Source organism: Vigna angularis, chromosome 11, assembly GCF_016808095.1.
Source record: "Vigna angularis cultivar LongXiaoDou No.4 chromosome 11, ASM1680809v1, whole genome shotgun sequence".
Classification (NCBI taxonomy): Eukaryota; Viridiplantae; Streptophyta; class Magnoliopsida; order Fabales; family Fabaceae; genus Vigna; species Vigna angularis.
In genome coordinates, this window is record NC_068980.1 from 25,143,249 (window position 1) to 25,170,920 (window position 27,672).

At 34.3% G+C, this 27,672-nt stretch overlaps 1 protein-coding gene across 5 annotated transcripts; it reads left to right on the forward strand.

Annotated features, from left to right (window-relative positions):
- Positions 1-11,912: 11,912 nt before the first annotated feature.
- LOC108334328 (uncharacterized) lies at positions 11,913-27,414 on the forward strand. 5 transcript variants are annotated; one of them, XM_017570105.2, is made up of 13 exons: positions 11,913-12,131; positions 12,217-12,312; positions 15,552-15,635; positions 17,244-17,318; positions 17,496-17,576; positions 20,014-20,153; positions 20,477-20,716; positions 21,015-21,189; positions 21,346-21,429; positions 22,350-22,527; positions 22,848-23,053; positions 26,429-26,641; positions 26,732-27,414. In XM_017570105.2, exons 1-12 carry the CDS (start codon positions 12,009-12,011, stop codon positions 26,630-26,632), a joined length of 1,686 nt encoding a protein of 561 aa, XP_017425594.1. In that variant the 5' UTR covers positions 11,913-12,008; the 3' UTR covers positions 26,633-26,641; positions 26,732-27,414. The 5 variants fall into 5 exon arrangements, 4 of the variants coding, with proteins under 4 accessions (XP_017425594.1, XP_017425593.1, XP_017425595.1 ...); XM_017570104.2 differs by having other exon boundaries at positions 26,748-27,414; XM_017570106.2 differs by having other exon boundaries at positions 20,594-20,716; positions 26,748-27,414.
- The last annotated feature ends 258 nt before the right edge of the window (positions 27,415-27,672 follow it).

Genomic DNA, 27,672 nt, shown 5'->3' on the forward strand with positions numbered 1-27,672 from the left:
ATTAATTAAGAACTAATTAGAAATCATGGTCACTATAATTTTTAAATAATTGTTAACAAGTTTAACAAAATTACAATATAATGTATGATTGAATAATAAATCTATCTCTAGTTAATGCATAAACTATTTTTTCTTTCAAATTATTATTATTATTTTCCTTTTTCTTGCTAGCATTATTGGAAAGAATGAGAAAATAACCAAAATTCATGTTTATTTTTATTTGATATAAAATATGCATTCACTTTGTGAATGGTTACTATGTTGAAAAACTTAATTACCTGTTTCTAATATAGTTTAAAGTGAAAATGTGAGTTAGGTTGAATTTTGAAAAATCCAGCATCCAATTCAATAAAAAAAATCTTAGATTGTATATTGAGAAAATTTACTTTCCTTTTAAACCTGATCCAAATATAACCCAACCTTAAATTGAATCCCAAATTCAAGTGACGTAAACTATCACATCATTTATAAAAGATTAACTCACTTTGAGACGAGATAGTTAAATTTGATTCAATCATAAAAAATCAAGTCTAATTTTGTTAAGTTAAATAGAGTTACATGATGATTTGACTTGTTAAATATCTTTAATTTTTTCATCCTCAACACTTAATTTAACGTTTTACTTAAGATAATTAAATCCAATACTGGATATAAATCAATAACTTAGTAAAGTATGTTATTGATTGTGTTTTGTAAAGAAGCGATGAGAGATAGTGAAAAATGTGTTTGTTTGGTTTGGTCCATGATTATGTTTAGTTTGCATGCGAAGACCTAGCCACCATTTCTGCATATCAAAAAAGCTTCATTCAGAAGATGAAACCTTTTGTTGACCAGTCAAGTGTGGGTTGATGGAACTAACTTTTGTACTTTGAAATGAAAAAAAAAAGAGTAACTTTTGTACTTAATAAAAAATTATTATTATTTATGGATATGGTTGATGGTAAAAAGTTTGAGTTGGAAAAAGTTTGAAGACAGGCATGACTACTGTTCATTAAAGAATACGCATATGAAAAAATTCAGGGACATGCAATGAAAGGTAAGAGATAGACCTGAGTTAGGTTATGACAATCCACTTCATCATCATGTTGGTGAACATAACTAACACATAAGGAATACTTTTTCCAATTTATAAGTTAAATTGTAATTTTGGGACTTATTATTATCTTTTATAATCTTAATTCTAGAATTGATATAAAATTCAGTATTTAAGTTTAACTTTTAATTTTACATTATATTTCATTTTGACCCGAGAAAATAATTTTACATTATATGGATTGGTCCTCTCTGGTCAAACTTGTTGTTTTGAAAGTTACGTAAGAATAATTTTTTCAACTTGTGTTGTATATTTTAGAAATGTTTTATGCTAAGCTACCAATTTGGGTAATCTTTGTTAGGTGTTGTCAACTTTAAATAGATTTTGTTTAGTATTGTCAACTTTAAGCAGACTCTGCTTAGATGCTACTGATTTGAGGCGAGCTTCACTTTTATGTGGTCGACTTGAGACGTGTTTCACTTTTGATGTGACTAAGTTTAAGCAGGTCGTCGATTTAAGGCATGTTTGGTGGAGCTGACTTGCTTCTATACTGGATTTCTTTATCGATACTTCATTTTAAGAAATCTTCATTGTTATTTGAGTTCTCTCTATGATTGTTCTAACATTTATTGTGTTTTCTTTCAAATTCGCTTATTATCAAAGGAAGTGAAGGTGACCAAGGTGAAAACCGAGTGAGACTTCTTGGGTGGCTTGTGTATTAAGGTCAGTCGAGAGATAATGAATAGAGACATAGAATTAGTACAAAGTTCCAATCGTGCCGTTTAGTTGACCTCTGGACTTCAAGCAACCAAGGGACGAGAAAACGACATTGATAACAAAGGCTGAGATGGATGAGATGAGTGTTGGTGATCTACCTGAATAAAAAGGTTTGTGAGTTTTGAGGCTGATGTTGTTGGTCTAGATGAGGAGAGTACCAACTTTATGATTAACGAGCTAACAACCTATGTTGAGAGTTTTGAGAAAGAGGTGGGCCGCCTTCTTTAGTCCCTGTTTGGACTTGGGGTAGTGGACAACTCATATACTCTATCATTGGAATGTTGATCTGTTCTTGCTTATGTACTTAGGTATTGTCACCGAGTTGTTATCTGCTCTTGTACTTTGGTCAAGTTACCCATATACTAGAACGTCAAGTTGCTCCCGCACTTGGTCACTAAACACTAAATTGTTTTTTGTGCTCGACCTGTGTTTCTCCTTCTATTTTGTTTGAGTGACTTAATGCCTCGCCTTGTCTGGAAGACTTTTAGTTGGTTATTTGATGAAGTAACTTGGTTTTCTATTGACGTATCATGGTGTCTTGCTTGGAAGGCTTGTGGTGCTTTGCTTGGAGGACTTTTGGTGGCTTATTTGGAAGGCTTTCTGTAACACCCCTAAAATATAAAACATCTCACACCCAATTTATTTCATTAATAAAGAAAACATCATACAATATTACAATCCTCCATTTAGGAGTAACATAGTTCACACTGAAAATACATTATATTTTCACACATAATTAAAACACTCTTAGTCTTTTTTTTTTTTCTCTTAAAACATTCTTCAATTTTCTGCTGCTTCCTTCTTCACTTGAATTGGTTCAGACGTCGTTCCCTCATCTGCTCCCGTATAACAAAAATATTATACGATCATCGCAAAAATAAGATTTTTCCGGCACAAACAAACAAGTAAGGGTGAGCTACCATGCAAAGTTCAAAGAAAAGCATGACACTATTATTATACGTAATACATTCACCATAAATTCTAGCAAGATGCAATTATCATACTAGACTCTATTATCCGGATATAATGTTGATGGAAGTCTCGGGTGGTCATGCACTTGTGGTGATTTCAACAACAAAAATTTTGGCCAAATATAATATATCACATCACCCACAAGGTTAATCCATTAATGTCTATAAACATAGACTAGGACCTCCTACTACTCTCATAACATAACACATCCTTCTCTAATTGAGACTGGAAGATTATTAGAGTTTTAGGATCACCACCAACAACAGGACCCTCAACATCAACATATACACTAATACCATGCCAATTTAGAGTCTCTCCCCGAGACTCATACTATATTTCAAATGAATAATTTCATATCAAACATCACAATAAACACTCATAATAGAATTCATGCAAGATAATTATAAACAATTAACAATAATAAAGTATTACTATAAATGATCATATAAGAATACAATATTTGACAATCATAAAAATAATCTTAATATAAAAATTCATGGGGAAACAAGAAGTTGAATCTGGCAGAGCCGGTTAGACAACCTCTAATCCATCCAAAAGTACAATATAATTAAATAACAAGAATAATAACATATATGGGGAAATAAGAAGTTGAATCTGGCAGAGCCGGTTAGACAACTTCTAATCCTTCCAAAAATGCAATAAGTAAAGCAATAAATAGTTTGGGAAAACAAGAAATTGAATCTGGCAGAGCCGGTTAGACAATTTCTAATCCTTCCAAAATACAATAAAATAAATAAAGAAAAACAATAAAATGTTTGGGGAAACAAGAAATTGAATCTGGCAGAGCCGGTTAGACAATTTCTAATCCTTCCAAAATACAATAAAAACAAATAAGGAAAACAATAAAATGTTTGGGGAAACAAGAAATTGAATCTGGCAGAGCCGGTTAGACAATTTCTAATCCTTCCAAAATATAAAAATAAACAATTTAATAGCATACATATGGCATAACATAATCAACATCACATTTTACAACTATCACACTTGGATCTAAACACAGAAGCATATTCTCATCCAAAATTCAAAATCATACAGAAACAAAATACTTCACATTCAAGATTTAAGATCAACAAAAGTAACATATACAAGACTCAAAATAATACCAAACAAAATGTAACTCCCCTTACCTCTATTCCAGACTTAGTTTTCCTCTTCTCAAATCAGTCTCCGGAAACTTCCAGAATTTCCCCTCTTCAACTAGAATTTCTTCAAACTCTCTTCTCTCACAATTTCTCTAGAATTTTGGTGCAAATTTTCAGCCTCCCCCCCTTGGCTATTTATAGCCAAAAAATTTTACTATTCATTTTTACTATTCATTTTTACTATTCACTGTTACTATTCATTTTTACTATTCAAAAATTATTTTTTATTCACCATTCTTATCTCTGAATAATTGAGTTTTACGTGGAATGTTCTCTTCCACAATTTATTTTAATATTATTTTTTTTTTACTATTCACTATTCACTATTCACTATTTACTATTTACTATTCATTTTTTTTAACTCTTAAAATAAATTCTCAAATTTTTAACTCCTTCCTTTGAAATTATTATTATTGGTAACTATCATAAATTTTAATTTTTTTTTTCTTACCATACTATTATTAACTTTATAAAAATAAATAAAAAAAAACAACTATTTATTAAATTTAAATATTTTACATGGGTCTTACATTCTCCCCAACAACAAAAATTTTCGACCTCGAAAATTCGACACTTCACAAAAAAAGATAGGGATAAGAATGTTTTACATCATCTTCTAATTCCCAGGTAGAGTCACCTGTTTTTCTATCCCAAACTACTCTTACTAAGTTGATAGTTTTCCCTCTAAGCTCTTTGGTTTTAGTGTCTTCTATACAAACAAGTTGCACTTCTACGGATAGATCCTCTCTGATTTGAATATCTTCCACTTCTAAAATGTGAGAAGGATCATGAACATATTTTCTTAGTTGAGAAACGTGAAATACTGAATGGAGTTTGGCTAACTGAGGAGGTAATGCCATCTCGTAAGCGACTGACCCAATTCTTCTCAAAATTTGATATGGACCAATGAACTTAGGAGAAAGTTTCTTCGAACGAAGAGCCCTTCCTACTCCTGTAGTTGAAGTCACCCGCAAAAAGACATGATCTCCGACTGCAAACTCCAATGGTCTCCTTCTTTGATCAGCATAGGACTTTTGTCTACTCTGCGAAGCCTTCATTCTTTCTCGTATCAACTTTACTTTGTCTGTGGTCTGTTGTAGTAATTCAGGTCCTATCAGAGCCTTCTCACTGTCCTGGTACCAGCATAAAGGAGTTCGACATCGTCTTCCATACAGAGCCTCGTAAGGTGCCATTCCAATACTAGCATGAAAGCTATTGTTGTAAGTGAACTCCACCAAAGACAATACCTCATCCCAGACTCCCAAGTGATCCAAAACACATGTCCTCAACAAGTCCTCAAGTGATTGGATTGTTCTTTCAGATTGCCCATCGGTCTGGGGATGATACGCTGAACTCATCTGCAATCTACTGCCCATCTCACTCTGAAGTGTCTGCCAAAAGCGTGATGTGAATCGCGGATCTCTATCTGATATGATGCTAGAAGGAACGCCATGTAGTCTCACGATCTCCTTGATATACAGTTGTGCCAACTTTGCCATTGACATTCTCAAATTAATCGCCAAGAAATGAGCACTCTTGGTCAATCTATCTACAATCACCCAAATAGCATCATGTCCTCTGACTGTGCGTGGTAAATGAGTAACAAAATCCATAGCTATGCTATCCCATTTCCACTCAGGTATCTCAAGTTGCTGCAATAGACCTCCAGGTCTCTGATGCTCTACCTTAGCCTTCTGACAGGTTAAACAAGAAGCAACAAATTGCGCTACATCCCTCTTCATACCAGACCACCAAAAAGACTCCTTGAGGTCTTGATACATTTTAGTCATGCCAGGATGCATGCTAAAACGACTCTTATGACCTTCCTCAAGGATTAATCTTATCAACTCTGAATTGCTAGGAACACAGACTCTGCCTCTGAACCTCAGAATGCCATCAGCTCCCAAGGTAAAATCTTTACCTTGCTCAGTCCCAATCAAACTTGCTGATTTTTGAAGCTCAACATCTTTCAACTGCTCTACTTTGACACGCCTCAACAAGTCATTGGACACCACCAAATTACTGCATCTGATACTATCAGCTTCAAATTCCACCTGCAATCTCAAGTCTCTGAAGCTTTCTACCAACTCTAACTCTTTGACCATTAAGGATGAAATATGCACTGACTTCCTGCTCAATGCATCAGCCACCACATTAGCTTTCCCTGGGTGATACAGGAGATCAAAATCAAAATCTTTAAGAAACTCCATCCATCTCCTTTGTCTCATATTAAGCTCCTTCTGATCAAAGAGATACTTTAGGCTCTTATGATCGCTGAATACTTGGAATTGAGCTCCATAGAGGTAGTGCCGCCAAATCTTCAAGGAAAATACCACTGCTGCCAATTCCAAATCATGAGTAGGATAGTTCTTCTCATGAATCTTTAATTGTCTTGAAGCGTATGCCACCACTTTTCTTTCTTGCATGAGTACACAACCTAATCCCTGATGAGAAGCATCACAATAAACTTCAAACTTTTTACCTGGTTCAGGGATTACCAAAACCGGTGTACTGGTCAGTTTCTGCTTTAGCTCCAAAAAACTCTTCTCACACTTATCCGTCCAGACAAAAGGTTGATCTTTGCGAGTTAGTTGTGTTAAAGGCGCTACTATTCTAGAGAAATTCTCTATAAACCTTCTATAGTAGCCGGCTAATCCCACAAAACTCCTTATTTCTGTTATGGTTTTCGGTTTTTCCCACTGCAGCACTGCTTCAACTTTTGTTGGATCCACCGCTATACCTTGAGCTGATATAACATGTCCTAAGAATTTGACTTCTTGCATCCAAAACTCGCATTTTGACATCTTTGCATACAATTTCTTCTCCCTCAAGATCCCAAGGACGGTCCTTAAGTGTTCAACATGTTCTTCTTGAGTCTTAGAATAGATAAGTATGTCATCTATAAAGACTACGACAAACTTATCAAGGAATGGTCGGAAGATTCTGTTCATGAAATCCATGAACAGGGCTGGAGCATTAGTTACACCGAACGGCATAACTACATACTCGTAGTGTCCGTATCTGGATCTAAAAGTGGTCTTCTGTACATCTTCAGGCTTCACCAAAATTTGATGATATCCAGACCTGAGATCTATCTTTGAAAACACCTGAGCTCCATGCAACTGGTCCAACAGATCATCAATCCTAGGTAGAGGATATTTGTTCTTGATGGTTAGCTTGTTCAACTGTCTGTAGTCGATACACAATCTAGAGCTTCCATCCTTCTTCTTTACCAACAGTACTGGTGCTCCCCAAGGTGACACACTTGGTCGAATAAATTGCTTCTCCAACAATTCTTCAATTTGCTTCTTCAATTCAATTAACTCCGCCGGAGCCATTCGATATGGGGCTACTGATACTGGTCCAGCTCCGGGTATTAAATCAATGGAGAATTCTATTTCTCGTTGAGGAGGCAATCCTGGTACTTCTTCTGGGAACACATCATTAAACTCATTAACTATAGGAACATCGAGATTTTGTTCATTTTTCTCGACTTCCACATGAGTCAAGATAACGAAACACGAAGATCCTTCTTTGACTTCCTTTAACACTTGTTGTACTGACAGCAACTCCGCTTCTTCAGGATTAGGGAAAATCAACTCCTTTTTGCTACAATCAATAAGGATACGATTGGCAGATAACCAATCCATTCCTAAGATTACATCTAAACCTTGTAAGGGTAAAGATATAAGATGTACTTTGAACCTACGTCCTTCTACAATGATTGGACATTGAGGACACATCCTCGATGTTTTTATCAATTTAGAGGCTGGTGCAGATACCATGAGATCATACTGTAACTCTCTCACGGGTAGGTTCAACTCTTGAATAAGAGTTTCAGACAAAAAGGAGTGTGTCGCTCCAGAATCAAATAGAACATTAAACTCTCTACCAGCTATCATACAACATCCAATGATGAGATTACTTGATTTTGCAGCTTCTGCTCCAGTTAAAGCATAGACCCTTCCAGTTGCTTGAGGCCTGTTGTCAGTCCTTCTCTGTTGAATCGGTTGTTGAGGTTGAGCTGTTCCGCTTTTAGAGGGACAGTTTCTAGCAAAGTGTCCTTCTGCTCCGCAAAGGAAACATTTGTTGTGTGAAAGAAGTTGCGGACAAACGCTCTTCAGATGAGGTCCTCCGCAAACGAAACATCGGATTATTCTCTGCTGGTGTTGTTGTTGATGAGAATTCCTATGAGGTTGTGGTTTGACATAAGGTCGATTCCTTACATGTTGTCCAACTCGTGACCCAGATGGTCCTCCCACCCTTTGTAATTTTTGCTAAACTTCCATCTCCCTCCTTAACCTTTCCGCAACTTTGGCATGTTCAACTAAAGCAGAAAACTCTTTAATAGCTACAGGGTTCAAGGCTAGTTGTATGTCTGCTCTCAATCCATTTTTAAATTTTCTACACCTCCACTCTTCATTTGATGGTTGGGTGTAAAAACGTCCCAACTGTTTGAACTTGTCTGCATACTCAGCCACCGATTTGTCACCTTGCACTAGTTTCAAAAATTCCACCTCTTTTGCATGTCTTACACTGTCCGGAAAGTACTCAGCGTAAAACTTATTTTTAAAAACTTTCCAGCTAATAATCTCACCACCTTCCTGTAATACTAGCTTCATATTGTCCCACCAGTGTATTGCTTCTCCGAACAGCTGATACTCGGAATATGCCAACCTAGTTTCTGATGAACAATTTTTCGCATCGAAAATCTTTTCCATATTCCTTATCCATAAATCAGCCTCATCTGGGCTTGTTCTCCCATTAAAAGTAGGTGGACGGTGTTGTAGAAAGTTTTCCAAGGTCCATTCCTGAATCCTTTGAGCTCCTACAGACGTGCCATTCGCAGATAGTTGCCTTAAGGCTTCCACATGTTCTCTTTGACTGGCTTCAGAACTTAGCCTAGCCGCTTCTAATTGTTGTAGAGCAGTTTCGTGCTGTTGCACTAAAGCAGCGCCCTGTTGTTGAAGAGCAGAGGCGATAGTCTCCAAAGCTCTTGCCAAGCTAGGCACATTAGAGGATTCACCATTGGATTGCCCACGTGCCATTTCTCTCTATTCACACAGAGAATTATTGTTATTATGATTTATAATATGAGTTGGTAGGATAAATCCACAACTCTTAGGTAGTCTTAAGGACGAACCGCTCTGATACCACTAAATGTAACACCCCTAAAATATAAAACATCTCACACCCAATTTATTTCATTAATAAAGAAAACATCATACAATATTACAATCCTCCATTTAGGAGTAACATAGTTCACACTGGAAATACATTATATTTTCACACATAATTAAAACACTCTTAATCTTTTTTTTTCTCTTAAAACATTCTTCAATTTTCTGCTGCTTCCTTCTTCACTTGAATTGGTTCAGACGTCGTTCCCTCATCTGCTCCCGTATAACAAAAATATTATACGATCATCGCAAAAATAAGATTTTTCCGGCACAAACAAACAAGTAAGGGTGAGCTACCATGCAAAGTTCAAAGAAAAGCATGACACTATTATTATACGTAATACATTCACCATAAATTCTAGCAAGATGCAATTATCATACTAGACTCTATTATCCGGATATAATGTTGATGGAAGTCTCGGGTGGTCATGCACTTGTGGTGATTTCAACAACAAAAATTTTGGCCAAATATAATATATCACATCACCCACAAGGTTAATCCATTAATGTCTATAAACATAGACTAGGACCTCCTACTACTCTCACAACATAACACATCCTTCTCTAATTGAGACTGGAAGATTATTAGAGTTTTAGGATCACCACCAACAACAGGACCCTCAACATCAACATATACACTAATACCATGCCAATTTAGAGTCTCTCCCCGAGACTCATACTATATTTCAAATGAATAATTTCATATCAAACATCACAATAAACACTCATAATAGAATTCATGCAAGATAATTATAAACAATTAACAATAATAAAGTATTACTATAACTGATCATATAAGAATACAATATTTGACAATCATAAAAATAATCTTAATATAAAAATTCATGGGGAAACAAGAAGTTGAATCTGGCAGAGCCGGTTAGACAACCTCTAATCCATCCAAAAGTACAATATAATTAAATAACAAGAATAATAACATATATGGGGAAATAAGAAGTTGAATCTGGCAGAGCCGGTTAGACAACTTCTAATCCTTCCAAAAATGCAATAAGTAAAGCAATAAATAGTTTGGGGAAACAAGAAATTGAATCTGGCAGAGCCGGTTAGACAATTTCTAATCCTTCCAAAATACAATAAAATAAATAAAGAAAAACAATAAAATGTTTGGGGAAACAAGAAATTGAATCTGGCAGAGCCGGTTAGACAATTTCTAATCCTTCCAAAATACAATAAAAACAAATAAGGAAAACAATAAAATGTTTGGGGAAACAAGAAATTGAATCTGGCAGAGCCGGTTAGACAATTTCTAATCCTTCCAAAATATAAAAATAAACAATTTAATAGCATACATATGGCATAACATAATCAACATCACATTTTACAACTATCACACTTGGATCTAAACACAGAAGCATATTCTCATCCAAAATTCAAAATCATACAGAAACAAAATACTTCACATTCAAGATTTAAGATCAACAAAAGTAACATATACAAGACTCAAAATAATACCAAACAAAATGTAACTCCCCCTACCTCTATTCCAGACTTAGTTTTCCTCTTCTCAAATCAGTCTCCGGAAACTTCCAGAATTTCCCCTCTTCAACTAGAATTTCTTCAAACTCTCTTCTCTCACAATTTCTCTAGAATTTTGGTGCAAATTTTCAGCCTCCCCCCCTTGGCTATTTATAGCCAAAAAATTTTACTATTCATTTTTACTATTCATTTTTATTATTCACTTTTACTATTCATTTTTACTATTCAAAAATTATTTTTTATTCACCATTCTTATCTCTGAATAATTGAGTTTTACGTGGAATGTTCTCTTCCACAATTTATTTTAATATTATTTTTTTTTTACTATTCACTATTTACTATTTACTATTCATTTTTTTTTAACTCTTAAAATAAATTCTCAAATTTTTAACTCCTTCCTTTGAAATTATTATTATTGGTACCTATCATAAATTTTAATTTTTTTTTTCTTACCATACTATTATTAACTTTATAAAAATAAATAAAAAAAAACAACTATTTATTAAATTTAAATATTTTACATGGGTCTTGCACTTTCGATGTCTCACTTGAAATTAGACCTAATTTTTTTAATTCTATATAAATTATTGTGAATAGACTAATAAAGTCAATTTACTATTTATCTATTAAGATTAAATATTCATTAGGGAAGTTGACTGAGTTATACATAATTATAATTTTGTTTAGAGTATACAATTGTTTTTAGAAATTTTATCAGAAACAATTTTTTTTAAAATGTACTTATAATCAAATTAAAATTAATGTAATTTATTAATTACAAAAAATAATTAATTGGGACGTACACGGACTATATTTCTCTTTGTTATATCGAGATCTTAAAAATATCATTTGTTCTTCTCTAACTTGTTTGTGTAAATTACTACAAATAGTATTTCCATACGTTTCACTTAAATTGTGAGTACTTTTATTGAATTTTTGTATTAATGATTCACACACACCTTATAACCAACGTATCATATCAAAACAAGAATTTGGACTAATACCCATACAATATTAATGTCAATGAAGTTTATCATAGAACATTTAAAAATTGTCATAAAAATAAATTATATTCTATTTTTTTATATAAACACAATGTAAACGTGTAATCTCGGGAGTAATTTAACCACTATTATAACTTGAATGCAACTTATTTAAACGATTATTTTTAAACTCAATTACTTATAAATAATTAAGTTTATAAATTAAAATGTTAATAAAAGATTAAGTTCAAATAGTAATAATAAAATAATTAACTAGTGAATTACAGTAGAATAAAGTTACTGTTTTCAAATACCATTTCATCCGATCCGACTGTGCCCTTTGCAGCGGAACGGAGAAAGGGTGACAGTGTCACACAAGCTGTTTCCCTTACTGTTGGGTCCGATGGGTGAGTGCCGGTATTCGTGCAAGAGCGCTGTCGAGACCCTGGCATGGATCAACGACATCATCCACTTCCTTGCGCCTTATTCTTCCTTAATCAATGCTCACGTTGTCAATTTCTTCAAGGTTCATCTGAATTCCATTTTTCACTATTTTTTTTTTAATTTGTAATTTAATTAAGTATAAGGAAATGGTGATGATTGAATTTCAGGATAGGCTATGGGAGAATGTTGACGCCGAATGGATCGAATGCCTGCGCCGTGAACCTGTTCAAAATCTTCTCCTGATACCTTCTGGTGCAGTTCAGGTTGCTTTTTCCAATATTCCTTTTTCTTATTTATTTATTTTTATTTCTCTAATTTAGGTTTACTGTTTAGCTATATTTGCTGAAATGCATCCTTATGTTGTTTGAATTAGTTTATGCTTGCTTGCCTTGTTGATATAGATTATTTCTGATTCCGTTTTAAGAGCTCAGGTTTAGCTTTAGTATTTGATTTGGGATGCTTTGCTTAATTTGATTATGGCTACTTGTTATCTTTGCATTTTGTGTTTTATAGCTCCGATGTGATTGTCTTTCATTGCTAAAATTAAATTCCTCCATGACATTTGGGCTATGTTTGGTTTCACTTCTTCAAAATCACTGAAGTAAAGGAACTTCTGTATAAACTAAAATTAACATATATTTTGAAAATAGTGAAAACAAGGAATAGGGTTAATTTTCCCTTGTGTAGAAAATATACATTGGGTAATATATTTATAATGAAGAATAATAAAGGAAAATATAGACTAAGTCCGAACACACATAATATTGTAACTAACATAAGATATTTTAACTAACAATATCTTAACAATATTTAATACCCCTCCTCAATCTTGTGCTTATAAGTGACAAATTTGTTATGAATATGATCAATTCTAGGTCTTTGTAAAGACTTAGTAAAAATATTTGCTAACTTATTACTTGAGTTAACAAAGCCCGTCTTCATGTCTTCAGATATAATCTTTTCTTGAATAAAATGATAGTTAATTTCAACGTGCTTGATCCTTTCATAAAAGACAGGATTATAGCTAATATTAAGAACAACCTGATTGTCACATATAAGTGTCATTTGAGTGACATTTCCAATGGAATAATAGAAAAAATACCAAAATATGAGACATGAGTTGGTACCCAAATATCATAATGACTAATAGAAAAAATAGAATTACACCTTGGTTCAAATCCTTTTGGAAAGAAGATCTAATGTGTTTACCTAATTGGCATGAGGGATTTTCGAAGAGGACATGAAAGAAAATGAAGGAATGTTACTAGAGATATGGTCTAAGGCACTTGAGTCAAGGATCCATGGACTATGACCTTCCACAAATTGAGATATCCAAGCAGTTGACACATTGGACACGGAGGAGGATTGACCAAGATTAGAAGATTTTCCAGACTTGTACCTAAAAATTCTTGGTACTTTTCATTTGAAATTCTGGATTCTAGATCATCATATTTGGAAACATGAGTAGCTATGTCTGGATATCCATGTAAGGAAAAACATTTCTCTCGAGTATGGCCTATTTTCTTACAATATCTATATTGAGGATGCATACTACGATCACCACGTCCTCCTCGGTTGCTTCTACCTCCTCCTTTTCCTTGTGGTGCTACCATAGCTGATGTTTCAACACCATCAATTGAATTTTCCTTGTAGGTACGCGAAGAAGTTGAGTAACTAGGTTGTCCATTGATGGGACTTGATCACCAGCAAACATTTGATCACGAACATGATCAAAATCTGAGTGTAGACTTCTTAGAATTAGGATCATGTAAAACTTATCAAGCTTCTTGTTTATGCCTTCTAAAGAATCAACCATACATAAATTCTTCAATTCCTCTAAAGTAGCACGAGCCTTTCCTATGTAAGCGACCATATCATGATGGGCTTGTTTGAGGGAAGTCACTCTTTGAGTTGCATCAAAGAGACGTTGCACATCATTAGCAAAGATATCTTGTGCTCTTTTCAAAAAAGAGGAGCATGTTTTGTAAGGTCTCAAAATTTCTAAGACCTCTTGTTCGACAAATTGCCATAGGACAATGCATAATTGAAAATCAAGCTTCTGCCACTGAGATTTTTCTTCATCGGGTACAGTGGAAATATCTTGTTCAAGATGATCATGGTATCCTTGACCAAGAAACCATAACTCCATGGAAGAAGACCAAGATAAATAGTTTTTCGAGCCGAGTTTTGCAAAAGTAATGGTAGGAGTAGCAGATAGAGGTGTTCCAAAACCAGAAGCCATTCTAAGGCCAAACAGAAGAAGGAAAATTTGATTTTGAGAGTAGAAACCCTAGATCTGAGCTACTATCAACGAAACAACAAAACATAGGCTACAACACACTCAAGAGACTGAGGCGAAACAACTGGTAGTGGTGCGGTGATCTTCCGGCAAGGGGAAGGCGGTGCGTGACGGCGTTGGGAGGAGAATGAAGCGGCGACCACCAGGGATGGGTCGTGCTCCTTGAGGCGCACCTAACCCTTTACTTCGTCGGAGAAAAAGCTGCGACAGTCAGCGACAACTTCGACGACAAGAACTGAAAGCTCAAGCGGTTGGCTCTGGATACCAACTTAGAGAGTTGGGAGAGAAACTAAAATTTTATTATTACTGTTTTCTTAACCCTAATACATCATACTATCCTATTTATAATGGATAGTAGTTCAACATACAAAGGAAAAACAAAAGGCCCTAAAAAGCCTACTAGAAAAATACATTACATTTCAATAGGTAAAACGGTTCCTTAAAGAATTACGTTTTGTGAGATTCATCAAATGAAGATGTATGATGATAATCAAACTGCTCTGCACATTGCTTCCCATCTTGTGTTTCATGAGAGGACTAAACACATAAAAATTAACTATCTTTTTATTAGGGAAAAGGTTTTGCTTGTGGAAATCTGTATTGAGTTCGTTGGATTTAATGAACTTGTAGATGTGTTAACAAAATCCTTGAGAAGACCATGGATTGAATTGATTTGTTCCAAGCTTGGTACATACAATTTGTCTACCTTCAACTTGAGGGTGTGTGTTAGAATAGGTCTTAAATTGGCTTTATTGAAAAGTTGCTGTGTGCTGACCTAGGACTATAGATTTGACCTTTCTTATTCTTTTGTCTTCCCTCTCATTTATTGTATCTGAACTACCATTGTCAGTATAAATATGAGAACTTCGGAGAGGGGAATTAAGCTCTTTGATAAATTTTCTTTTCCTTATTTTTATCTCAAGTGGCTACTATTCTTATGCTGAAGTTATTTGCTTATTTGGGACAAAATAATTTATTTGGCTTTCACGGTATTTATTTAGTGAACAGTTATTTTTAAGGGTTTTCTTAGATTGATATGCTGCAGGATTGGATTTATTTTTTGCATTTATGTTTTTTTCTTCTTATGCTTGTCCTCTGTCTCATGTTTGCATCTTTCTGACTTTGGAAGGGTACATGTTCTGCTTTGTTAATAATGATATATGATATATTTTCTCTGTGCATGTAATAAAAACTTGGTGGCAGGATGAATGGCCAACTTCTCTGAAGGAGTTCATCCTAAAATTAAGGTCTATGGTATTTTGTCAAGATCAGGCAGATATGAACATGGTATGTAATCTTTTCCTTGTTACTCACCTTTACCATGGTAAAATCTGGGCTAGATCTTGTTGATTGAAATTTAAATATTTAATGAAAGGGCTTACACATTCTGTTTGGTTGTTTTGTATCTTACTATTATATTATCACGGGAAACAGAATCCATTGATTACAGATTTACTGTTGGGGCTCTATGTGGCAATGCATATTATTCATTTATCTTGTGCTACTTGTATTATGAGAGTGTCAATTGGACTTGTTTACACTGAATTTTCTCATGCACTTTCCATTTGAGCTAATGAAAACTTGGTGACTAGTTGTTGGAAAATGATATGGATCAACATGCTTAGATAAAAAAGAAAGAACTAAACAAGCATAATTTAGAAATGGAATTAAAAGACTAAAAATGAAAGAGAGGAAGGAAAGGAAACTTAGGGAAAAGAAGAATAATTAAGAAATGAAATTAAAAGACTAAAAATGAAAGAGAGAAAGGAAAGGAAACTTAGGGAAATGAAGCCACACCATCATACTAAGAGACAAAATTCTATCTCAAAAAAATAATGCAATTGAATGCAAAATACTCTTTACATTCAAATCTTAGGTGTATGTTACAAAGGAGGCCTTAGGTTGCTTGTATAGGTGTAGGAGAGGAAGAAGGTTGAGTAAACTAAGAGATGTGGGACTTAGAGACCTTAAATATGAAATGTAACTTCTAAAACAAGTTTTAGGTCCCACATTTCTCAATTCTACATCATCCTAAAGGTATATAAGCTACCTAACTAGCCTAAAGTTCATAAATAAAACTATATAAGAGGTAACTTGCATTACAAGCAAACTAAAGGAGAAAAACTTATTTATTTTTCTTCTTCTTTTTGTTCAAGTTATGTGAAGTCCCACATTGCTTGTACTTTAAAGAAAAGAAGAATATATAAGCTTCTCTACAACCAAACTAAGAGAAAGAAACTAGAAAGGCAAAAAATATAAGTCTATGAACAACCCATGCTACTAAAGGCCACAATACAAGCCATAAAATCTATGCTATGTCTTTTTATGCTTCTTGTCACTCTTTTAATCTCTTCATCCTTGCCCTATCTATAATCACAAAAAATCCATCTTAGTTTTAATCACCCTATCCCTCCTTAGTTCTAGTCTCTTTGGGGTTCCCTTAATTGTAACCTCAAGGGTGGTTGATTTAGTCCTACATCAATTAAGGATAGTTTTTAAGTTGAACTTATAAAGCTTAGACAACCCTCACCTTATAAGTTAGTTTTGTGGGGATTGCGTCAGATCCAAACCTAAATTCTAAGACTAAGTATTATTGAACCTTCAATTTATTGGTTATATCAATCCTTGAACTGCAATCCTTCATGTTATTTATATTATGATACCTTTGCACACTTTATTTTATATGCCCAATTTTTTGCCTTTATTTTTTCTCCATGACAATCTATGCAGGTTTGAAATAATTAAGATTACTTTTTCTGATCTTCAAAGTAGGAAAATTATTTTAAATATCTTATATACTTTTTGTACACAAGCTATATTTGTCTGGGATTTCTGCTCGAGAAGGTTTTGTATGTCATAATCTTGATTCGTATTAATTTTGTTCTATATTTGCAGGCATTACCTGGCCTGCAGATGACTTCACTTAATGGTGTTATTGCCCAGGGCATGAATGTAAAGAAAAAACATGAAGTGAGTCCCTGGCTATCAAATTTTTACAATTGTCTTCCCAAGAATTTACAAGGTCAAGGTTCTCTTTGGGATGAGATTTTTGGCAAACGAATTTTGATTTGTGGATGTCATTTTCCTTTTGATCAATAAATTGGTTGCAGTTCAATATATCATATAAGAAGATTTTCATGTGTGCAGGTAGAAATTCTTTCCGCTGTTATAAGTACAGTTGCAAACAGTGTGAGAGCTGATGCCATTGCTGATGTTGGTGCTGGTCAGGTGTAGATTCATTTTCTCTTGCTTACAGTTATGTTAAACTAGATATGAACCCTATGTATGTTTGACAAATCAAGGGACATTGCATGGTTAAAAGTAATTCTCTTTTAAAATCCACGGATGCAGTGATAGTTGCCTCAATGCCTCATAATTAATCTCGATACCCAAAAAATAATCAAGTCTGCCATGATGTTTGAGGGAGAAATTGCTGTTCAACTGAGCGAAGTGGAAGTGCCCGTGATAATAATGTCATCAACATACACCAAGATGTAAGTTTGACCATGTTGAGTGCAGAAAAATAAAGAGGGATCAAATTTGGTGGAGTGGAAACCAAGCGAAATAAGGCTGGATTGGAAGCCAAACCAAAGTCTTATCAGAAGCCTGAAAACCAGGGGCTTGGCTCATAAAAACAATTCAGGGGCTCATTGAGGAAGGTGTTGAAATATAATGTATTTTCTAGTGGGCTTTTGAGGAGCCTTATGTTTTTCCTTTTTTTATGTTGATCTACTATCCCTTAAATAGGGTAGTATGTGTATTAGGGTTAAGTGAACAACAATAATAAAATATTTTCAGTTTCTCTCTCAATTCTAAGAGAAGGCATTGTTGACATCCAAATGAAAGAGATCCCGGCCATATGTTAAAGCCTGAGAGAGAATAAGTCTAACGGTTAGAGGCTTGATAACTGGAGAAAAGGTTTCTTTGTAATTGTTATAAATAGAGAAGATTAGGAGAAATCTCCCTTGTGTTCTTTTCATACACATAAGGTAGTTTATTTATAATGTAAGATATGGGTCAAGGCCCTTAATACAGAATGGGCTGAGCCCAATTAACATAAACACACATCTTAACATCTAACAGTAATCAAAACCAGGAACTTGAGTAAAGCCTTTGGCAATCGACGAGCTTTGTACTTGTTTATACTACCACTAGGGTTTTGTTTGATGCAAAAAACCCATTTACAACCAACAACCTGATGACCACGAAGTAAAGGCACCAAATCCCAGGTGTGTTGATTGATAAGAGCCTCATATTCTGACTTCATAGCAGCAGCCCAGTGAGGAATTTTAATGGCCAGAGAAAACTTGGAAGGTTCAACAACTGTGAGTAATAATAATGAAGGACGAGTATCAGAAAATATTGGTGACCCAAAAATCCTTTATAAAGTTATAAAGGAAACCCTAACGGGTTATGGCGGAAATGTTGCGGTCAAAATGTAGAAGCAAAACCATAAAAGCACTACCTTGACTTAACTTGGAGACAAAGGCAAAAATCTTCTCCAATAGGAGGACATATGATCACTGCCTATGGAGAATCCTCTCCATTCCTAGACTGACATATGGTCACTAACTATGAGAAATCCTCTCCAATGTGAGCATGACACGTGGCCACTTTCACATGAGATGTCCCACACACCCTTGTCCACCAAACTAGGTTAAAACTTTGACCACATGGTCAACCTAAGCTCATGGAAGTCCACTTTGGGTCAAAATTGGGCCTTGACCTTTGTTGACCCAAGTGGTCTAAAAACCCTACACTACTTGGCCCAAAATACAAAGCCCAAATAAATCCTAGAGTACTTGGTCCAAAATACAAGATCCAAATTATTCCTACTCTACTAGAAGTTCCATGATGGTCCATGATGGCCAAGAGAAAAAGTCTAGGCCCATCTTCCACAAATGACCTCAAATCTTCTTGAATGTACTTGGCCATGGTTAGGGGGTATGCCATCACAAAATCATCAAAAAGGTGCATTCTCTCTCCTCCAAAAGTGTATGGTGGCTCTCACTCCATGATGTTCTCTTCTCCACTTCTAAGATGCTCTCCTTTTCCACTTCCAAGATTTTGTTTGATGTTCGTTCTATCTCTATTTCTTGAAAAAAACAGAAAAAGAATACAAAGGAAACTCAATCTTTTCACTCAAATTAACACTCGTTTACAACTAAGTTCAAAAGAACAGTCTGCTCAAAGAATATGATTGGTCTGAATATATAGACCAACTTCCCACGGAAACCGTTCCAAAGCACTTTCCCACCGACACACCTCTTTATTTACTCCTACTGACACTGCTTCATTTATTTAACTATTTCAAAACACTTTTCCACTGACACACTCCTTCATTTATTGTTCCTTCTATAATAAACCTTCCATACTCTATCATTCCTTCTATCATTCTCCTTTTCTCTAACAAAATGGAAGTCTATTTTTTCACAACAAGCTTAATTTGTGACTTCATTTAGTGATAGTTTTTGTCTTCTCTACTGTCTCTGTCAGATCTGTTCTTATCAGAGATGAAAATTCTGTATATTGATTGAGAAGTTTTGTAAACTTTTCTTGCCTATCAATGATTTTGTTGCCTGAATTTGCTTGTTTTTGCTTACTTATTTAAACTATATTTTTTTACTTTTATTTATATGTGATGCATATTATTTTATGTTTTTAGGGTTATCTTGCACAAGTACTTGGCTTTCAGTATCAATATCCTGTAATTGCAATTGATGCTTGTTCTCATCATGGGAGGGTTACTGATGCACGGGCAGAACGGATTAAAAAATACTATACATCACAGATGATAAAATCTGGGTATGTTCTTCAATCTTCATCTTATTTACTGTAATGTGACCTTATAGTAGAGAGTAAATGTTTGACTATATGATAATACAAGGAGTGAACATTTTGCAGGTCAGTTTTATATTGTAAGCTTTGATTTTCACATTATGAATTTATTATTTGAAATAAAAAAAATCAACGTGGGGATGTTAGTATGTGTTGGGGACGACAATAGTAGTTCAGATAAACCTTATGTATTTGTTTAAAGTTGACCTCATTGTGATTTTTATTTCAGCACCTGGCAGTTAATTATTGTCATTATGAAAATTTGTTTGTGCTTATTTGTTTTGCTCTAGATCGGGCATTCGGAGTTTTAATGTGCCAAGGACAATCACATGTAACGTATTGTCCATTGACTCGTTAAAAACCTTGGTTGAAATATCTTTGACTGGAGATGATCTTGAGCAATCCAGGTTAAAGGCAGAAAATCAAGAAGATCTAGGGAAACTTCATTGGCATAACTATGCAAACAAAAAGTCTTCAATTGTTCTTGCTGGCCTTCATGCCTGCGGTGACCTTTCGGTGACTATGCTAAAGTGAGTTTCAAAATGTGTTTTCTTTCAACCATTTCTTTTAACTAAATTGTTTATAGTTTCTTTAATTGGATTGGGTTTTTTTCTGGGTTGTCCCAAAATAAGTATAGGATGTCATAGACTGACATCTTTCACATTTAATTACTTCATTAACTTTATTATTTGTATTACCCAGTGGAAAAAAAATTAATGATTAACCAATTGTTTTATGACATTGCTGGTGTTTCTTTGTATTACTTCATTATATAATCTATATTATCCGTATTCTGCATGCTTGTAACTCTTGGATTCATTTTTTTAGGACTTTCTTGGAGTGTAAAGATGTTAAAGCTGTTGTTAGTCTCGGTTGCTGTTACAATTTATTATCTGAAGAAAGGATTGAGGATGGTGAATCTCAGTGTGGATTTCCAATGAGTCATGCTGTAAGATCCACTAGCTTCTCACTTGGAAAAAGTGCACGTGATCTGGCTTGCCAGGTACTTGATCTTATTGCATGTAAATTGGTCACTACTTTATCCACAATCTGCTTCTTGTAAATTTACTATGTTGCTAATTGTATTTGTGATATTGAAGTTTTCTTGATTAAGTCATGTGAGAGAAATTTGCTTCACTGTCTATGTTTATCCTGTTAGAGTGCAGAGAGGTGGAGGAGCTTGGACATGCATGCTGGCATTCACAACTTTGAGCTGCATACTTTTCGGGCTGCTTTTCAAATGGTACCAAATATTAACTTTGTTTTGTATTTTTAAATGGTAACTTACCTTTTCAATCCTCTTCATCTTATTAATTTAAAATTTTAGCAAAAAATGTGGATAGCTACCTTCGTTAATGTACATGAATGAAATCATGCAGAGGCATGAATTCTTTATTCATTCTAGTTTTCACTGTCTATCATAGAGCTGCAAAAGAGCCAAGCTATTCTTGAACTATTTGGGTTTGATTTGTTAAGGTCTCGTTCAAGCTCATTTGTTAGTTAAATAAACAAACACGAACTTTCAATTAGGCTTGGATTATTTAAATGAGTTGAACCCAAGCTTTAAAGCTTAACATTAAGAGCTGATGAGTAGCCCGTTTATACACATACAAAAACATGCATGAAAATAGTTATGTGTATACATATATATATATATATATATATATATATATATATATATATATTATACTTGTTGGAGAGCCCACATTGACAAGGGATATGACTACATTATAGAATAAAAATAGGTGCAAACTTCACATGTCAGTTTTGTGAAGATAAATTAGGTTTAAAGTTCACTTTCTAAGAGGGTACTAAAGTCTATCCTAACTAAGGTTGTTGGACCTATCGTGTGAGGGGGTGTGGGGAATCCTACAACGACTAGAGATATGACCAAAGTGTGGAGAATCTTACAACGACTAGAGATATGACCAAATATAATATATAAGTGGGTCAAGAATTCACCATAAAATCTGTTTTGTGAGGTTGATTGTGATGTTGAGTTAAACTTTGTCCACCATCTGAGAATAATATTCATTCTACTAATGCATTGTGCTACAATTGGTGGATATAACACCTGTTTTTTCAATGATTCTTTATTAACATTGGATCTACCCCTAACTCACAATGTCTCCTGTTAATTATAAATATATATTGTTCCTGAAGGTTCTTTCTAAATATTATCCGGATATTGTGATGAGTACTCCTTCAATTGGGCGTAAAGGGAAGGCTCTTCGTCGGCGACATCAGAGGAGATCTGCAGAATCCCAGCTGCATCTTAAAGGAAGTACTTGCCACACGACACAAAAGTTCCCTCCCAATGCTCCTTTAGTATCAGAGACTGGTATTTGAAATTTTGAACCTTATTCTTTTTTACAATTTATGACTCTTATGATTGAGAACCCCTTTAGAAGCATCCCAGCTGCATCTTTACTTAGCTCATTGGTTTGTCTTGGCTGTTTAGTTCTCTTTTTTTTTCTCTTATAGGAGGATATCCTTAGTTTGTTCTTTGTACTTGTTTCTCTCATCTTTATAAATTTTAATTATTTAATAAATAAAACTTGGTAATCCTTGTCTGAAACTGAAAAACCAGTCTAAGGTCTTCTTGCACTTGTTCAATTAAAATAACGTCACCTGGTACTGTGCTTTTTCAATGTGTTACAGACTGGACTTTGGGTTCAATATCAGCGATACAGAACTTACCTAGTGAAATTCGTTGTACTGAAAGGGCTGAATGTGAAGGGATTAAATCCGATAGCAAATTTTTACATTTTGAGAGTTTCTGTCAGTCTGGATTGTCTCATCTTGGAATTAAACATTCACATGATATAAACCTTGAAGGCATATGGAAGGAAGCAGAACCATTTGCTGTATGTCAATTTCAATTTATTTTGTTATTCAGCCTATTGTCATTTTAGTGATAGTAAATCTTTTCTTTATTCTATCTTGTACTGTATTTTTTTTTATAGCAGTTTTCTTGTTGCTTGTATACGGTTTTCTGTTTTGCTACTTTAAAATATTATTATAATCAATAGGATTTGAATTTGGTGCTGTTTGAGTCTCTGATTGAAATGAATAATTGCTGGGTTGAGAATGCCTAACTTTTGACTATAGGCAACAATGTTTTGAGTGCATTTTATAGTTTAAGAACTAATATTACATGTTTTTTTTTATGTTAATTGTTTTTACTTCACTATTACTTAGACTAGTTAGGTTTCAGATATTTTCTCTTTTTGAAACTTAATTCTTATTTATGGTGAATGGTATGTTGTGGTGGCAAATTGTGATGGTTTGTATGTTTAGCGAGGACTTTGGTGAAAATCCCGACTCACAGTAGTAGCCCCTGTGGAGGAATAAGGCTCGGTGCAGGAAGACATCTACAATTGTAGAGAATTGTTAGAAGACAGACATATTTTGAGTGATTGTGTCCATTTCCTTATCCTCATGCATCATGTTGGAGATCTCATCGACTAAAGATATGATAAAATTATGACATATAAATGGATGTAAACTTTACCTTACAAGTTGGATTTTTGAATTTGAGATAAGTTTAAAATCTACTTTCTAAGATGATATCATAGCATTTTTGTTGAGAAATTCTCAAACCATCCTTGGACTGTACAACTTTTGTTTCAAGAAAATATAACTCAAGTATTCAAGATGGTTTGTCTAAAACTTGAGTAAAATATTGTTTTAATTGGACAATGCCCTCTTTATCACTGACTATGATAACAGTGTTGTCTATATATATAATGAAATTGTTAGGTTTCTTGATTGAAAGAAACCCAAAACGTGCAGTACTGAATATGTATATTTTATTTCACCACAACCTGAGTACAAGAAAACAATCAAGGGAAAATGTTTCCCTTCACACAGGATGCTACTAATCCTGTACAGCCTCTCAAACTTTCAAAAACTCTTCCAAAAGAAATTCTCAAACGGAAAAACTGAGTTTTGTATATTTCTTTCAATTGCACAATGTTCACAATACATCCGCTGGCACTTCAAGGGTCCAACAACCTCCCACAACAAAACTATTCCTGTCCTCCCCTCCCCCAGACACAAAACCACCTATATATTTATAACTGCCCTTCAACCCCAACTATAACTACTATCAGATTTTACAGTTGTTTTAATTAAAACAAACGACTGTATTTTCCTTTTTCCTTGTTTCTTCTTTAATAGACCTTTGTAATAGAAGGTTGTGTCCTAACAGAATCACTCCTGACTAAGACTAAGTGTTCTCTGGAATGCAACCACTTTGGGCTAAGGTAGAGTATTCTTGGGATAGCAGTCACTCTTGTCCAAACTCGAGTATTATTTGGAATGTAATTACTCTTGACTTAAACGAGAAGGTTTACAAAGAAATGATCTAAAAAGATTACTAGATTGCTCACTAAAAGTGGTCACGTGTTATGACGTGTTAAGAAGTAGACTTTAGGCCTAATTCAACCTTACAAAATCGGTTTGTAAGGTGAGGTTTGCACCCACATATATACTGTAAATCTACCTTATTTGAAGTTGATGTATGATTCCCAACAAAACCCCTTCACGCCAACGTCACGTCTTATGACGTGTTAAGAAGTAGACTTTAAGTCTAACTCAACCTTACAAAACTGGCTTATAAGATCATATATATATATATATATATATATATATATATATATATATATATATATATATATATATATATATATATATATATATATATATATATATATATATATTGTAAATCTACCTTATCTAAAGCCAATGTATGATTTCAACACAACCTCCACATGTCGAGGCATATACATCTCAAGTATGACACTAGATATTTATGAGTGGTCTGATAACGACCTGATAACGGGTGGCACGATACACCCAACAAACAACATGTTCATTTATTTAGGTTTCCCCTAAACACGAACAATGTTCTTCCTCACAACTACATAGGCTAAGGATAGCTAAAGCTTTTGTGTTCGTTCTTGTTACAAGACTTTTATCAACCTTCCTTCTTCAAAGAGATCTATATATTGAGCTCGAAAAGAAAAGACTCATTACAAATCCTTTGTAGCCACAATAAGGGTCTTCTACTGCTTCTTCTTGCATCTGAGCATTCTTTGAAGCTTCAAGATGCATTAAATGCTCTTGACTCAGCATTGAGTGTGTGTAGCTTCTTTGGCAACACCTCTGGAACATGGTAGAACATTGCAAAACTAGGCAGATGCTTCTCTCCATCTTTTGAGCAAAATGTAGGGTCTGACAGAAAAGCTATTTGCATGAAGCAGCTTTTATAGCACGTTCTTCAAAAGATCTTGAAATTATACATATGAAGAGAGAATGAATTAAAATTACACTACAGTGATGCCACAACATCTATTGAAGAAGGAAGATATGGGTACATTGCATTCGGGATTAAGACAAGCTAGGGAAGTTGCAGCTAATATAAGTCACTCTGGTTGTTGATGGACAAAAAGTCATCACTAGTATTACACTCATCATCCGTTGGATGATGTAACTTTATGATTCTTCTCATCTCCTTAAAGTCATGCTATTGAAAAAATAGCCAGTGGACAAAAAACGACAAACTACAGAGACCCCCAAGAAACTGCTCACATACATCAAACCTGATGGAGGGTTGTCAGATTTTATCACTAAACACTATCAGTTTCGAAGGAACTGAACAGCCATGGGACGGTGGCAAACAGAGGTGATAAAAGGCTAGGCTTTGATTGGACACTGAGGCTAGGAAAGTGACTGAGAAGGTGGATGGAATAGGAGGAGGAAAATAAATAATAAAGCCTAAGAATATTGTCTTGTGCATACTGATGTGATACAAGATGCAAAGCCTTAACTTCTATTCCAGTCTCCTAATCTCAATCAAATAAGAAAACAAATCATGAAACACGAAAAAACATTCACAAGATTATCTTCTAAGATAATCTAATATTCTAAGGTATAGAATGTGTTCTAAGATAATCTAATATTCTAATAGGGAGAAATTTAAACGCAATCTATAAATAGACAGACTGTAGAATATGTTGTTTTAAGTTATAGAATGTGTTCATTGATTGTGTTTTCTTGATACCATCATGGACATACAATTTTGGTTAAAAAGTTAAGTTCTTTTTTAAATTAAAATAATTTGTTTGAACTGTATTTACAGAGATGTTTGCTATTAATGAAAGCAATTCCACATCTCTTTTTGGTTACATATAATTAAAGTAAAAAGTATATAGTACTTATTTACCAATTATTTACAGGACCTTGTAGGACCTTATTGGTCTCTAAGAGCCGCTTTAGGACCTCTTTTGGAAACTCTTATTCTACTTGATAGGCTATTGTTTCTTCAAGAGCAAGGCAGTGCTTTAGAAGCTTGCTTGTTGCCGATATTTGATCCAAACATATCGCCAAGAAATGTGGCCGTAATTGCAAAAAAGATTGACAAAGATTTAAGATCTTCCTGATGCTGAAAGGTAAGTAGTATTCGCATTTCATTTACGTATGCCGGCCATTTATTACCGTTACCCAATTACAGCTCTTTTGATATCCTTTCATTTTATTAGTGTCTTTCTGTGGCAGGAAACATCCCAGTGTAAGCAGGAATGACTCAATATGGCTTGGTTGGATGACTTTTGCCACATGTTGATATTATTAAATCTGTTGCATCATGTAAAATACCGATACGGCTTTCTCCCCACTCCAATTCTAGACTTGTCTGATTCAGATGAAGAAACTCAATTCACATGAGAGAAGGCAACGATGCTGCAATCATTCCATGCCCGACATTCTTGAGCTTTTTTTGTTTCTGAAGATCCTCGCAGGTGAAAGTCAAAGTTATTTGGGACAAGGACCCAATGCTTTTGATTTCTTCCCTCTGCCTTGTCAGATCATGGTTGTTGTTGAGTGTCTAACATCATGAGAAGTTACTTCGTTGCCATTAATTATATGTACTGTTCTGAGTAGCTATCTGGGTAATTCATTTAAATGATGTAAGCTTAGAGAAATTTTCAGCCAATTTTATTTGTATTAATTATTAAGATTCCAAAATATTTTTTGTTTTCATTCTTTTTGGCGTCTTTCCTGTGAGCATGGGGATTTTGACCTAATTTCTTGCGTAGTGAGTGTTTTCAATGTGCATTGCTAGATGCAATTTTCAGTAGCATGAACTGAATATGTGTAATGGAAGCTGATATATTCTATGTAAAATAGGGATATAGCATCTGATTTATTCTTTTCTCTGTTTCAATCTCTTATGGTGATAATTTTCTGCTTAATAAGTTGTTCGGCACTTTTTCTGGTTCCCATGACATTGTTTTCTTATGAGTTCAATGTATCTATATGTGTAAAATATGGACTTTACATAACTGATTTATAACTGAATTTTTTTAAATACGGTTTGGTATGACTTTATTTGATTTTTTTTCATACCATAAACTTGTGTACTGATTGATTGTGCTTGTGCAAGAATGTCTGTTTCAAATAAAATAAGGGATATATTCTTTAA